Source organism: Nothobranchius furzeri, chromosome 15, assembly GCF_043380555.1.
Source record: "Nothobranchius furzeri strain GRZ-AD chromosome 15, NfurGRZ-RIMD1, whole genome shotgun sequence".
In the NCBI taxonomy this organism is placed as follows: domain Eukaryota; kingdom Metazoa; phylum Chordata; class Actinopteri; order Cyprinodontiformes; family Nothobranchiidae; genus Nothobranchius; species Nothobranchius furzeri.
The window spans coordinates 34027190-34042756 of NC_091755.1; the positions used below are offsets into that span (position 1 = coordinate 34027190).

The window sequence follows — 15567 nt, forward strand, 5'->3', positions numbered from 1 at the left end:
GTTGTCGTCAGCGGGAGGTGGTGTAACATTTGTGAATTACACTTGTCAAATCAAAACAACTTTATCTGATCAATGAAGGTCCTTAACCTTGATACAGTACAACCAATCGTGTTTCAAATTTGTATGTGCTTGCACGATCAAAGCTACATTTGTTTGATAGGACAATAAAAATGGCAGAGCACCTTCAGGGTAGGTGCTGCGGAAGAAAAAAAATCTAAAGTAGCTGCTATCCAAGTTTAATATTTACTCTTGGGCACAAATATCACTTCAGAAACTTTCCAATTTTCATTTTATTTAGGTCTCATGTTAGTAATTTCACAGCAATCGCATCTGATTCGTTTATGGTAGGTTAATCATCACGTTACGAAGAACCGGGTATGGCTGGAAACAGTCAAGCCACAACCAAACCAGTAGCAGCAACATCAGGAAGCATCACTCTCCACCAGCTGGAACTGGTCAAAGGCTGCAAGAGGTAATTATAAAAAATGAGACTACCTCTATGGCAGTTATTTTGTTCTTTACCATCAATCTCTTGCATTAAATGGGGTGAAACTCTTATTTATTTTTAGAACGGAGCAAACATTCAAATCTACTGTTCCTCTCCCAGGATTTGAACATCTACTTAACACAACTTTCTTTATTCTGAACATTTTAAGCTTTTCTCTCTTTGAACAACTCCTCCATCACAGGAGTAACACCTGAGGATTTCTCCCAGTTAAGTATGTTTTCAAGCACTGACCTGCATGATCAGATCCGTGAAACAAGTGTAACCACGGTGAAACAGAACAGTGTAAATGTGGATGATACAAACGTGACATTCTGTGACCCTGCAGCATTACTGTAGTAGGAGGATAGAAAAAAGAACAGAACAACTGAAGCAAAAGGGCATGTGCAGAGAGGTTAAGGAAGAAGTCAGTGTGACTGCAAACATCGGATGATCATGGAAGGAAGTGTTGGTAGGAGACACGGAAGAAAGGAAGGAGGGAGATGCTGGTGCTTTGCAGTCGCGTTTGGAGCCTCAGGTGTCATGGAAATCCTTCAGCAGTGTACGTCGCCTCTGCTCAGCAATGTGCATCTGATTCTCCAGATCCTAACAAAAAATACAGAAGCATGTGTGCCATCATTATGTATCCATCCATCCATCCATCCATCCATTCATCCGTCCATCCGTCCATCCACTTTCAGCCACTTATCCATAGTCTGATCACGGGGGCAGTAGCATTAGCCGAGACGCCCAGAATCCCTCTCCCCAGCTAATTGGGCCAGCTCTTCTGGGGAAATCCCAAGGCATTCCCTGGCCAGGTGAGACACATAGTCCCTCCAGCGTGTCCTGGGTCTACCCTTGGGTCTCCTCCCAGTTGAACGTGCCCGGAAAACATCACCAGGGAGGCATCCTGACCAGATGCCTGAGCCACCTCAACAGGCTCCTCTCGACCTAGAGGAGCAGCGAGTCTACTCCAAGCCCCTCCCGGATGACCGAGCTTCTCACCCTATCTCTAAGGGAGAGCCCAGCCACCCTGCGGATAAAACTCATTTCGGCCATTTGAATCCGTGATCTCGTTCTTTCGGTCACTACCCAAAGCTCATGATCATAGGTGAGGGTAGGAACGTAGATTGACCGGTAAATTGAGAGCTTCGCCTTGACTCAGCTCTCTCTTCACCATGACAGATCGGTGCAACGCCCGCATCACTGCAGATGCAGCGCCAATCCGCCTATCGATCTCACGCTCCAGTTTTCCTTCACTCGTGAACAAATCCCCAAAATAGATACACTCCTCCACTTGAGGCAGGACCTCGTCCCTGACCTGGAGAAGGCCTTCTATACTTTTCTGATTTAAGACCATGGTCTCAGATTTAGAGGTGCTGATTCTCATCCCAGCCACTTCACACTCAGCTGCGAACCGCTCCAGCGAAAGCTGGAGATCAGTATCCGATGAAGCCAACAGGACCACATCATCTGCAAAAAGCAGAGACCTGATCCTTAGGCCACCAAAACGGGTCCCTTCAACACCTTGACTGTGCCTAGAAATCCTGTCCATAAAGGTAATGAACAGAATCAGTGACAAAGGGCAGCCTTGGCAGAATACAACTCTCACCGGAAACAAGCTAGACTTACTGACGGCAATGTGGGCCAAGCTCTGATACCGGTCATACAGGGACCTAACAGCCCTTATCAAAGGGCCTGGTACCCCATACTCCCGGAATACCCCCCAGAGGACCACCGAGGGACCGAGGGACGCGGTCGAACACCTTCTCCAAATTCAGAAAACACGTAGACTGGTTGGGCGAACTCCCACGCACCCTCCAGGATCCCCCTAAGGGTGTAGAGCTGGGCCAGTGTTCGGCAACACACCATGTAAAAAATGTTGGTAATGCACTGCTTCCCCCTATAGAGATGCAGGAGGGTTGACCAGAATCTCCTCAAAGCCATATGGAAGTCTTGCACCATGGTCTCACCGAACTCCCCCCATGCTCGGGTTTTTGGCTCCGCGACCACCCGAGTCGCATTCTGCTTGAACTGCCGGTATACATCAGCTAACTCTGGAGTCCCACAGGCCAAAAAGACCCGATTGGACTCGTTCTTCAGCTTGACAGCATCCCAAACCGCCGATGTCCACCAGCGGGTTCGGGCGTTGCCACCACATCAGGCACCGGCAACTCTGCGGCCGCAGCTCCAGTCAGCCACCTCAACAACAGAAGCACGGAACATGACCCACTCGGACTCCATGTCCCCCGCTTTCCTCGGGACTTGTTCAAAGTTCTGTCAGAAGTGGGAATTGAAGCTCCTTCTGACAGCAGACTCGGCCAAACGTTCCCAGCAGACCCTGACAATACTTTTGGGCCTGCCACTTCTGATCGACTTCCTCCCCTACCATCAAAGCCAACTCACCACCAGGAAGTGGTCAGTTGACAGCTCTGCCCCTCTCTTCGCCCGAGTGTTCAAGACATGCGGCCGCAGATCAGATGAATGGACAACAAAGTCAATCATCGAACTGCGGCCTAAGGTATTGTAGCATAAATATTATATATTAAAATATTAACATGACTGCTTAAGTGAGCCTAATCCTACCCCTCTGTCACTGGCGCTGAGCTCGCCCTCGCCTCCTACAACTCCTCTCTCATAACTGTCAGCTCGCTCCACCTTCCACGACAGGTTTTCTATCTCAGCTTCCAGCTGGGCCTGTTGATATTCAAACTGCAGAAGACAATGAGAAAAAAAAATTTCATCATGGCTACTGGATCAAATACGAAAGAGGTTGAGAGGAAGAGCAAAGTAACGTTTGATTCTCACCAGCTTTTTACGAGGGCCGGACTCCATGTAATAGGCGTAGGGGTAGGTGTACTGCAGTGTGTAGCGACACTAGAAACAAAAAAATTATTCTTGTTAAACGAAATGTTTTATACATCTCAAAAAGACAGCGATCGCCGAAATGTAAAACCTGGAAGTTTAGCCGTAGAAGTGATCTAAACTAACCCAGACTTTCCACCAGATGCATAAGCGACACGTAACATAATAGACATGTTTTGAGACGTCTCCCTTCCTACCAGGAATGTTTCAGACGCACGGCAGCAGCAAATGCGCTCCACTCCTCTGGCCCCGCAAGATCACAAAATCATTAGAGAATTGCAAGATTACGCATGGTTTTTCAGTTCACTCCCTAACATGCAAAACAAGGACGTCAGCACAAATCCTAAAGGTCTGGCTTATTTTCTGTTCTCTTACCTCGGCCACAGAGGTGTCACTGCAACTGGAAACATGCACGTGTCTTTTATTTTGAAAGTTTCAGTATGCTTTAAAAAGCTCCAGTGTTTGACTTCCTGTCTGACCCGATCTGAACTTCCAGACGTGTTCTTTGAAGCGTGGCGCGAAAAAAAAATAGACCCATCTCGTAAATTTTGCAGGGCACAACCACACTAGGCTTCTGGAACGTGTTGCTCAGCGCCCACAGAAAGCACGCCCATAAAACGGTGGCTGTTAGTAGCGTATTACACTTTGCTGACGCTTTGCAATGATTATGCATCTACCGGGAAACCAGGGTTGGCCATAATTTACAATTTTACCAATTTATTTTCTATATAAAAAACTAACAAGGAAAAGGTTATGAGGAGTTCCAAAGAACATACTAAGGCCGTGTTGAACACCAGTTCCACATTTATGCTCAGTGACAACAGCATTTATTTATTCCAAATGTATTTTTAATTTGAACAGCTACCCTATGCAGGTATCCTTGTATAGATGCTAAATTAAGAACTGCTTGCTAAGATTTATTAGCCTAGTGAACTAGACCAAATTCTTGCTTTGCAAAGTTTGGTCTAGGCACGCTCCATTGGAACCTCCGCAGCTCCTACCAGGACTCTGGCTAGCCAATCACAGCTCTCTAGAGGGGTTTCAAACACATAAGGAGCTGTGGTTGGTTCATAATGGTGGGCCAATCATAGTGCTCTATCTGCTTAGTGAACAAATCACAGAGCTTTATCCGCTTTGTGGGCCAATCAGGGCACTCTATATGCCTGGTGGGTGGGATGATGCAACAGAGTGAAACAAGAGTATGTCACATTCATTGTCCAGTGGAATGTGGAGATCATTTGAAAGACAACGGTAGAACCCGCCCCACAACCGAGAGCCGTCAATGGAGTGTTGCCAGACTAAATAATACATTTATTTAGTCTGGCTTGCCAGGCTAAAGATTTATAGTAAACTTCAGTAAAACTCGATTTGGGGTTGTGTTCTACCAGTAAAATCTTCAATCACGTGGGTGGAGTTTCCTCTGTACCTTAGCCAGCAGCTTCGCAGCGTTATGCAGATACTGCCAGTCAATCCAAGTGCCCAGATTGTTCATTACTCTCTCTTGGATCTTCTCCTGGATTCTCTGGTACGTTTGAGCCTCCAGCTGCAGAGACTTGTTATGATTCTCCCACTTGTGATGAAAAGAACAAAATAACAAATATATGTAAAATCTTTATTTTTGTTAAATGGCCTTTTTGTTTTCCGCAGAACCATTTGTGTTGCCAACTTTATTGAAATCTTTTTGAACTTTTCCTTTACTCGGCATTTTTATTGAAGTGCACAAAAGCTTGAACAGCTTGACTTTGAAAAACATCTAAAGAATAAACTCTTGGCTTCCATCGCTGCTCTTCTGTAGGCAGCGGGAAGTAAACGTTGCCATCAGTGTGAGCTGAGCAGGCCAACAACTCCCCATTTAGAGAAAACAAAACTATACTGGTGTTTGCATTTAAACAGAATGATTTAATGAAATGGGAAAAGACGATGTGTAAGAGGAGCATGTTTGTTAGCGCACAGACATGAAAAGCAGGTCAATGTTCAGTTTCTATTTATAATTCATATCTAGTCTCTAAAGCAAAACTAAACATTAAGTGGAGTATAGGGATCGTCACGTTTCTGGATGCAAATAATCCATAGAAGAAAAAATACTCACCCTCTCAAAGTAGAAGAGATATTTTTTGAGGGCCTCTCTGGCCTGAGCCTGCTGGCTCTGGTTGACTATATCTGGGTTCTCTTTGTAGCGGCTGCACTCGTAATATTCACTGCCGTGAGTCTTCCAGTCTCCGAGACACATCCAGCAAAAGTCTTTCAGAAAACACAAAACAAGCCTTTGTGAAGTTTGCCAGCAGCAAATTGGTAGCCTAGAGCTTTAGACAAACTGTAGCAGTAGCAGAAGATTTTGCTCTGCAGGTCAGTCTTGCCCTGGTCCATTGGAGCCTCAGCAGGTCTACCTTTGGCTTGGCTAAGTTTAGGTCAGGCCAATCACAGCACTCCATGTTTGTAGAGATGTTGAGCGGGCTTTGAATCATTATGGCAGAGCTTTTTAAAATGCATTTTAGATTAAGATGCGATGGAGTAAAACAACAAAGATGACGGCAGTTTTAAAGGGCTTTGGCATCAACTTTGGACGATTTAGACCTCCTGGGATTTTACTTGAGACATGAGCGAAGAGACACTTAGGGCCTTTATTCCGAAAAAGGACAGTGAATGGCGGACATCCCCGCTAACCGAATTAGTCACTATGAATTTGTCATGTTTGTTGCTCTGGTACTAGCGCTGTCCAGTTGTGTGCAGAGACAATTTGAAAGACAACAGTGGACTCCACCCCCTGAGCTCTGCCTATGAGACTATATATTTACAAATAAAGGCAAGCACTTTTTATAAAACAAGTATGAACCAGATCTGTCGATCAGTTATTTTACAGTTTCTCTAGATGACTAAACAGCTTTAAATTTGATAGACCCTTTAAAACAAGGAGAATGGCGGCATGTGGGAAAAGTGAAGGAAAAAAAATCTGAGTTTCCAGTCTTAGTTAAAGCTCATTCGATGTTGTTTTGAAAGGTTTTATGTTGACAAAAAGATGCTAAAACATTAGGCAAACAATCCAAACGTAACATTTGTGCGATGTGTGACTTTTTCTTTAAAGGAGCTTTTAAGCTCGGAGATAAACAGCTTACCGTGTTTGCACTTGGAACATTGCTGAAACAGACACACACACAGGAAGGAGGTGCAGTTAATAAACCAGAACCATGCTTAAACAGCACACATAACCCCTCAGGGTTGAATTAAACACAAAGTCTGATTTAAAAATAGTTTTAAGAATCAGGGAATAAATCTGCTTATTGTCGATTGAATGAAGCCATTAAACAAAGCTGGCTTTAGCTGGAGTCCGAGTTTGTGTTTTTAGCATTATTCTGTTGTGTGAAAGTGTGATTCCCAGCTCTTACCATGTGATTGCATCCTCCGTTCTTTTCAATACAGATATTACACTTCGGACACTGGAGGAAAAATAAACAGCTATTATCTTCCCATTTAAATCTTTTGCTCACAGCAAACAAAAATGTATGGGTATTTATGCGTGTGCACATGCAGTCGTCATACATCTTTAGTGTGTGCGCTGATGTAGTTTGCAGTCTCCGAGTCGTCTGCACATTTAGTCAGCCATTTTCGAATTGTTGCACAGTCTGTAGGTGCATGATACATTTGACGACATTTGAAACTGGGGAGAAAACAGAAGAATGAATAGTCACGTCCATGCAGACTGTAACGTTTCTAACAGTCCTTGTAAAAATAGTGACATTACAGCAGGCACCAAGCTGGAAATTTTTATTTTTAAAAAACAAGTACGACTAAAATATCCAAATAAACACGTCTCGTTTGTAGAGGGGACACAATATGCCAACAAGACTTTTTACACCCTTTTGCACCATCATGCTCGGTCAGTGGTTGGTTTTAGGAATTGTGCCTAAAATTAATCGTTTTAAAAACTCTTATTGTGATGTCACAATAAGGAAAATTTGCATAGCCCTTCACCTGTCGAGTCCCCACCCACCAAAATTGTTGAGGATCTGACATTTTTGTTAATTGAGCGAGGATTCACTGGAAAAAATACGTTTCTCAGCTAGCCTGGGAACAGTTTAGGATTATTTCCCGAGAGGAGCTGACCCAGGTGGCTGAGGAGAGGGACGTTTGGATTTCTCTGCTGTCCTTATGACCTGACTCCAGACTAACTGAGAATGGATGGAGATGCAACATGGAGCATGGAGTGGTTTGACGTAGGTCTGTTCAGGTCAGTATGCGGTTGAGAACCACGAAGGCTTAGCCAGGAAACATCTGATGGAGGGAGCTGTATACTCTCTGTGTCAAGTCAGCAGATGAGAGAGATATAAATACTTATGAGTTTTGATTTTTGTGTTACTGTCGCAGTTAAACATGAACCATCTTGGTTCGGGAGCTAGTTTGTCCTGTAACGAGTGTGGAGCCAAGATTTACGTGCTTTTAAATTAGCCATTAAATCATATGTGGGAGCAAATAGGACACAACCTAACTGATTTCTGGATTTAAATCACTGGGCTGCAGCATGGTGCTTTAACTACAACACTGTTGGTAGAGAAACCAGGTGTGTGACCCGTAATTCCCCATTTTCATCTGCAATAAACACCCAGCCTACCAGGGGATGAGTGGGTGTGGCCAGCAGCAGCCAGTTTTTTAAAAGGTGTTGAACACTCACGTAATCAATACATTTACAGTGGTCTCTAGCAGGAATGAACGCCTTGTAAGTCGTACTCTGGGGAAAAAATATCTCAGATGTGCCTGAATCAGGAAGAACATGTCAGCTAGAGGAGAAAGTAGCTTCAGACAGCAGGATTTGGAGTCTTATTTCCTGATATTTGGACATCTCACCTCGGATTGGCTAACAGCAACGTGACTACCACTGACTCCGTTTGCTCTGCAACGCCGTTTTATCTTCACAAATAACACAAATCTGAAGGAGTTCTGCTGTGGGGTGGAGTTGCTAATGCTAACAGTTAACTTCTACTAGCCATGATGTTCTCTGCCGTTTCCTGGATGGTAAAAGACAGATGGGCGAGTCCTTGAACGTTACGTATGATGTAGATCTGTCAGGCTTTTCAAATCCTAGAGCACGAGTCTTCAACTAAATTTGTTCTGGCACCAGAGGTTTTTCCCAGCAGACACTGTAAGGGCCAAAAAGTTCAGATATTATTGTATCTTAATTTATTAATAATTAAAATGTCTTTGTTTTCCATCTAAACTGTTTTGATTGTAGTTTCCGTTGAGTTTGGAGAATGTAAACCATTATTGATATTTGGGACAGGAATTTCGCTGCTCAATTTAAAAGCTCCCCAATTGGGGGTTGTTAGGGCCCAAAGGGTCGGGGGGCCAGGTGGAAAGATCAGGCAGGCTGGATGTGGCCCCGCGGGCTGCCAGTTGAGGTTCACTGCCCTAGAGTTTCACCGTCTATTTTCTACCAGAAGCTAATGCAGGGGATAGGTGTAGGAGACCATCTTCATGTTCAGCCTGCAAGAAGACCTAAGAGTGAACGATTATTATCAGAACTAATAATGACAAATTTGTTTTTCTGTTCCACACCTTTAAAGTCACAGAGCCCTGAAATGGCTCATTATGGAAGGTACTGAAACTATTAAACTGCCGAAATCACTTCATGTCTGAGGAATTGTGGGCAAAATCTTCATGAACATGTTCTGAATAGACTATAGAAATATTATTTAAAAAAATCTAACTTGGGTCCCTTTAAGCCTTTTTGAAAATAAGACTTGATTTCATAAAAGCCCAAGCTTAATGTCTGCATATAAGAGAAAAGGATTTTGCTGTGTTTGTCCTACCAAAAGACTTCATTGCAGCGGCTGCACTGTACTCTGCGTGCCCGAGGCTCCTGCACCTTGATGACCATAGGACAGTCTGCACCTGGACATAACTGCAGCTGGAAGTGACTCTGAAAATGACACAATTATCAAAGTCAGAAAGAAGACAAAAGTCATAAACTTTTGTAAGACAATATTACGGGGAAAAAAAATTATTCCCTCCCATTATTATTGCATTGAGTCACAGCCTTAAGTGTCCTGAAACGGATCATCCAGACTTAAACTGACTAGATCAGAAAAGGAATGCAGATTTTATCTGTAAGTGTTCATTTATTGTGAGCAAGCATGGCATAATGTAAGAAATTACAAATCAATAACATTTGATTCAATTTAAGCAAAACATAATTTGAATAAATAGTTGAATAAAAATCGGTTTATAGACCAAATATGAAAGATGATTTCTATCTGCTGCTTAGTTTCTCTTCTCGCTGCCTCCAGATGTGCTTCTCCGTTGTTCCACATTCAGGCTTTGGCGACGCATCCGAGCAAACAGATTAACAACACAAAAAGCCGGTCACCCACCTCGACGTAATCTCTGAAGAGGTAGCGTCTGTATTTGTCCTTTAGCTCCTCTCCTGGCAGCAGCGGTAAGACAAAGTCCTCTGGCATACGCAGGGAACAGTCCTGAGCCATGCACGAGATACCTGAACACACAGTTTTCTGTCTTAATTATGAGTCATGGCTCACGGTTGCAACCGGCTTTCTACTAAACAGATTCTTGTTCAGGTAAATATTAGCAACTTTCTTTTCTTTGTCTCGCAGACACACTGTGGTCTCATCCATGGCAGCACAACAGATTGGCCGACACAATTTTTCAAAAGTCATTCTTTTAATATATTTAGCTGAATCTAGAAATAAATGTTTTAAGTTGACCACAATGCCACCTGATAAAAGATGCAATGATTATTCCTGTACTTTGTGTTTTAATTCAATGAGAATGAGAGCTAATTTGAACAAAGGTTAGGCCGTAGAACATTTACAGATATTCACGGCTCCAAAAATGATGATGGGTGATGATATGTTTGCACAAGTGACGCTTTCTGGGCTTGGCGTGAGAACACGCCACTAATCACAATTGTTCTTTGTGGAAGCAGACCACAAGTGTTCCTTCCTTGTGCATAAATCTTTGTTCATTGGCTACTTGGACCCTCGTGGATGTAAACAGACAGTTTTTGTCTGAGATGGCTCTGCTCTGTTAAGGATACCAGGGTTTGAAGCGTGAGTTACGACTCTATTTGGAATTTCCGAGTGGTTTGAAAAAAGCATGACTGTGTTATAAAGTTATGACTGTATTTATTGCCATATATCATTAGAATCACAAGACTTTCTAATGATGTGCTACATGGATGCGTACATATTGTAGTTAAAAAGATGCATATTTGATGTGGAAGTTTGTAATGTCCCATCTGCAAGACGGATTCACAGGCATGAAAAAAATAATCACTCAACGACGATGAGCGAAGGGCTCAGCCAATTGTTGATAGATTCGTCCAATCGCCCAACCTTTATGTGTTCATGTGAAACAGACTAAATCAACTCTAAATGAACACATAAATAGGTCAAAAGCGACATTTGAGTGGCCTGCATTAAACGGCGTGCACACAGCACTACAAACATTATAACTTGTACCCCACCCACCCACCCACCCACCCACCCACACACACACACACACACACACACCCACCCACCCACACACCCACACACACACACACACACCCACACACACACACACGCACACACCCACACACCCACACACACAGAGGGCTCTACACAACCACACACCAATCTGCTATGCTGCTGACGTGGGCACTCTTTCAGACACACACTGATAATCACAAGGCTGCTGCAACAGCATGCCTGCCTGATAAATCCAACACCAGATGGGAGTCAACAAGTCAATGTTTGAAATTTTTTTCTTGAATTTTAGGACTGTGCACATACGAAGAAAACTGTAAACAAACGTGGAAGTGTGCACAATCGAGAGGTGAAGTGTTCTCCGAGTTTTCAAACCCAGAAGAAAGTGGATGTATTTAAAAATTATTGGATAGAAAAACAGAAACATAAAAATATGGAAAATAAACATGAAATGAACCCAAGGGAGCCTTTGGATGCCCCAATCAAACAGACTGCAGATCAAACACTCTACTAGAAGCGTTGATGACAACAAAGATGCACAGAAAACACACACAGAAGCACTCACCCACTCCAACGCCATCTTTTACCAGCACGGTGCAGTGCTGCTCCCAGCATGCTTTGCAGAAAGAGTGCTGACAAGGCAGTGCCAGCAGTGAGTCTCTCCATACGACCTGTAAACACACACCACACTGGAGGGCCTGAGGGGCCTGAAACACACACAGAGCAGTCATGAGCACATTATTCTCAGCATCATCTCAAATAGCCAATCAGATGTCATTTTCAGCTCAACATTGGTCATGTGTTCACTAGCAAAATTTGCTCACAGTGACTGATCTGCATGTGCTGCTGAGCTGGACCAGAGCTTCTGACAAAAGCAGAGATGAGTTGGACTTATATCTGTGAAAAAATATCAACAGAAACAAATAAATGAAACTTATCTGGGTACTTCAGCTCGATTAGAATCAGTTTGATTTCAGCCAGACTAAAGTGTTGACATTCACAAGTCCGACTTCAGTCAAACTAAGGCAACAGTCTGGTTTTCTGACGTTTGTAAACACACTGATTTAAGTCTGGTGATGTGCAAAAATTTCCAAACCGATCATTTGTCAGCAACCCAAAAAGTGACGATGGGTGACGTGTTGGCACTGATTTAGACTTTTAATGCGCCCAACATGCAACAATACATCAATCACAATCATTCCCAATCAGTTCTTGTAAGCAGACGGTTGGTCCGAAATGTAAGAGATTGTTGTTTTCGGAATATCACCGTCTACTTGATGCATGAATGAACACCTTTCTGCATCGCAAATAGTTCAAGCTACACATGAGGAAAGGGGTTGGTACTTCTGAGCCATCGGCCGGCCAGTAGATAAAAGCTTTGGAGGGAGAGACGGAGGGTTCAACTTCACACGCTGGATGGGGAATGATGTCGGTCAAAAGTTAGAAGCAAATATGAAGATGGTTGTAATGGTACGACACGCATTTGAAGGAAATTTTGAAGGTTTTCAACCACTTATGTCGGACTGTGGATGTAAGACTTGTTGTGGACAAACCATTTTATTGGAGTACTTTATTGGACCCTTGTGGATGTTAAAGACCATTTTAATTCGACATAGCTCTAGTCTGTCAGTGATATGAGGCTTCAAACAGTGAGCTGCAAATTATTATGAATTTCCAAGTTTGACAGAAGAATCATTTGTTTGTGTTAAAGTAGGGGTAGATAGATAAACCAGTCCAGCAAAATATCGGTGTCGATATTAACCGTTTTTATTCTATGGGCGACAGCAGATATACCTCCTTAGCATGCACATCCTCGGTCAGCCTGCTGCAGAATTTAATTTAATTTAAATATATATATATAAATATATTTATTTATTTATATTCCTGAACAACATCTGCAAAATAAAATCTTTAAAATTAATTTTTATACACCAGCTTTGCATATTCAATACGTGGTCAGTTCATTGATTTGTTTGATTTTAACACTGAGCAGTGCACAGAAACAAGATTTAATAGTGGTTCGATTCAGAGTTCAAAAACTGGTTCGGCTTCAGAAATTTTGAACATCAAATGATGTTATTAGTGATATTTAAGCATGCAAATAAGATGGAAACCTTCTGGATATCGCCCCAAAAAACCCGCAGCCCATATCGGCCATTTGCTGACTATGACTCCTACATATATGCATTGGTATTGGCAATAGGGAAAACTAATAAAGTATGGTATGGCCCATCTATGAGACTAATTCATAGGCATAAAAAATATCACTCTTACAATGATCGGCAAAGGGCTTGGACTATCATCGATGGTCGATAAATTCGTCCAATCGCCCAACTTTAACTATCAAATATCAATACAGAGGAAGCAAACAGAGGTGGTGCTAGGGATAAATCTTATAAGCACTATAAGAATTCTAGTGCTTATAAGATTTATCAGAGCAAAACATTTGAGGAAGAGCCTCAATCACATTTCGAAAAGTTCAAGAGAGGAGGAAGTACAAGAGAAAGGTTCCTAAGAATAAACCTTAAAACTCTGGGTGTGTTTCATAGGCAAAGAAAAAGTATTATCATCATAAAATAAATCTCCAGTCTGACAAGTAAAGACAAGAACGGTGAAGGAGTGGTGGAAGCATACCTGTCCAGGATCTGTGAAACCTGCCAGTGAAAATGCACCAGGATCAGTTTAGCTACTGATGGGGAAACCTGCAAAACAAGAGGACAACAAGGCTGCAGTGTGCCTAAAGTCAAAGGAAGGACATAATGTTTCAGAGACGCATGCACGATTTTCTCCCAAACACCTGAGTCACGAACACCTCAGCAATGCAAAGATTTGTAAAGAACAAGCAAACACACAAAGTTCTAACTTCTACCCAGTCAACAGCTTTCAAGAAGCTTCAATGTCATTTTGTTTTACAATTTATTATGATTTTATTATAATTTATTAATTTTAATACTAATAGGAAGTGATTAATTTAATTAAACAAAAAGAAAACCTTTAAATCCGATAAAATTTTTAACAAAGGCCACAAAACACTGTTTCAAGCTTTTAGACTTTATTCACAAATGTGAAATCTTTTATAATCTTTCATTAATTTGAAGGATTTTCTGCACCTGCATAAAACCTGTAAATCCTTCTAGACCCGGTAAAAGATGAATACATCTTGCTGCATGGTTAGAATTAGTAGATTAGCATTTTTATTTGTACTTATTTTAAATGTTTGGTGCAAATTGACACAACTATGAAAAATATATATTTATATTTTAATTTCTAAAAGCATAACTAACAAGGATTAGTCTTCCACTGCATCTCCTTGAAAGATTGGTTTTCCACCAGTAAAATAAATAAATAAACTGCTACAGCACAGCTTTTAGAGTCAAGTAGCAGTGACGTAATTACCCAGAGCATTCCTGTTCCGGTTTGATGTGCAAGACCCCCTAAAATCATCATTTATATTTTTAAAAAGGAGTCCAAATGATCTCTTTTGTAATTTTGTGCCCTTTTTTGAGTAGACAGCTTTTGTCAACTCAGTCCAATTATTGAGTGATTCAAGTCTCATGATTCAGCTCCTAAAACTCACCTTCAAAGCAGCAGCCACAGTGTTTACTTCCTCCGTCAGCACATGCTGGCTGTCTTTGTACGACAAACAGATGAACTGGTACTCCTCCGGGTCGAAGGAATCAGCACTTTGCTGCTCCACATCACCGGCCACTCCCTCATAATAGTCTGTCTGATCCTCTTCTTCTGCGCCATCGTCTTCATCATCCTCCTCTTCAGAGTTCGCCCCAAAGTCCTCCTCATTGCTGTCCGACGCCTGGCTGCTCATGTCCACAGACATCAGTCGACCGAACCTACCACCCGCACAGGTAGACGGACCGCCTACCTGTCGGATTCAAGTGGTCCAATTGTAGCTGAAATGGTTCAGCTGCAGCTCCACCTTCACCTTGCTTTTCCTCCCTGCCCTTACCCCCCCCCCCCTAGGGTCGGTGTTCAGAGGCACCCTTCCTTCTTGTCTATCTGAGGCGCAAAGGAGCGCGCTCAGCAGCAGCGGAAGAAGCAGAAGAAGTTACACTCTCCGTCACTCATTTGGACAGCAGGTTGCAGTACAGACTGAGGAGAGAAAGAGCACATTTGCATCATAAAACATCCATTCATTTGTGATTCATTAGAATTAAATCGTTTTCTGGTGGGTTGGGCATCGTTTGAATTTGGATCTTTCCAGTTCAGGTTCCATTTCCTTGTTTCAATTCCAGATTAAGATTCTTTCAAGAGGGAGGGTCCAAAAACTTGACATGCTTTAAATGAGCCAGTCAACAGTAGTGTTGTCAAAAAAATCGATACCCAGATATAAATCGATGCTAAAGTGGTATCTAAATTAGATATTCCATCCCTGTGGTATCGATATTATGGACTATTATACACAGCCTTCTTCAAGTACACCGACACGCACGACAGCCAGATGCCGTAAAGCAGCCTCCGCCTCCCAGACAAACAGAAGAAGAAGACGCCGCATGGCTACATTGCAATTTCCCACGCGAGTTGTCTCCGATCCAAGTTTTGTCTGCTAAATAAATAAACAAAAACAGCAAATTTGGGAGGCGCTTCACAGCCCAACTTATTAGCATACCAAATCTGACACGTAGTTGTATATTCACGCTTATGTGCTTAAAGGAAAACTCCTATTTATTGCAACCCGGACTTAATTTCTAGCATGCAGTACGTTTGTTTACTCACGCTGACAACTTT

The 15567-nt window shown here is 42.6% G+C and overlaps 1 protein-coding gene across 1 annotated transcript; it reads right to left on the reverse strand.

Annotated features, from left to right (window-relative positions):
• Window positions 1-272: 272 nt before the first annotated feature.
• Window positions 273-14850, reverse strand: arih2 (ariadne homolog 2 (Drosophila)). Its single transcript, XM_015967497.3, has 14 exons — window positions 14402-14850; window positions 13459-13526; window positions 11649-11721; window positions 11390-11531; window positions 9712-9833; window positions 9151-9260; window positions 6887-7004; window positions 6733-6783; window positions 6463-6484; window positions 5439-5590; window positions 4776-4919; window positions 3293-3361; window positions 3071-3196; window positions 273-1090 (listed from the first exon to the last, which is right to left on the reverse strand). The coding sequence occupies exons 1-14, from the start codon at window positions 14657-14659 to the stop codon at window positions 1019-1021; spliced, it is 1527 nt and encodes a 508-aa protein (XP_015822983.1). The 5' UTR covers window positions 14660-14850; the 3' UTR covers window positions 273-1018.
• Between the last annotated feature and the right edge of the window lie 717 nt (window positions 14851-15567).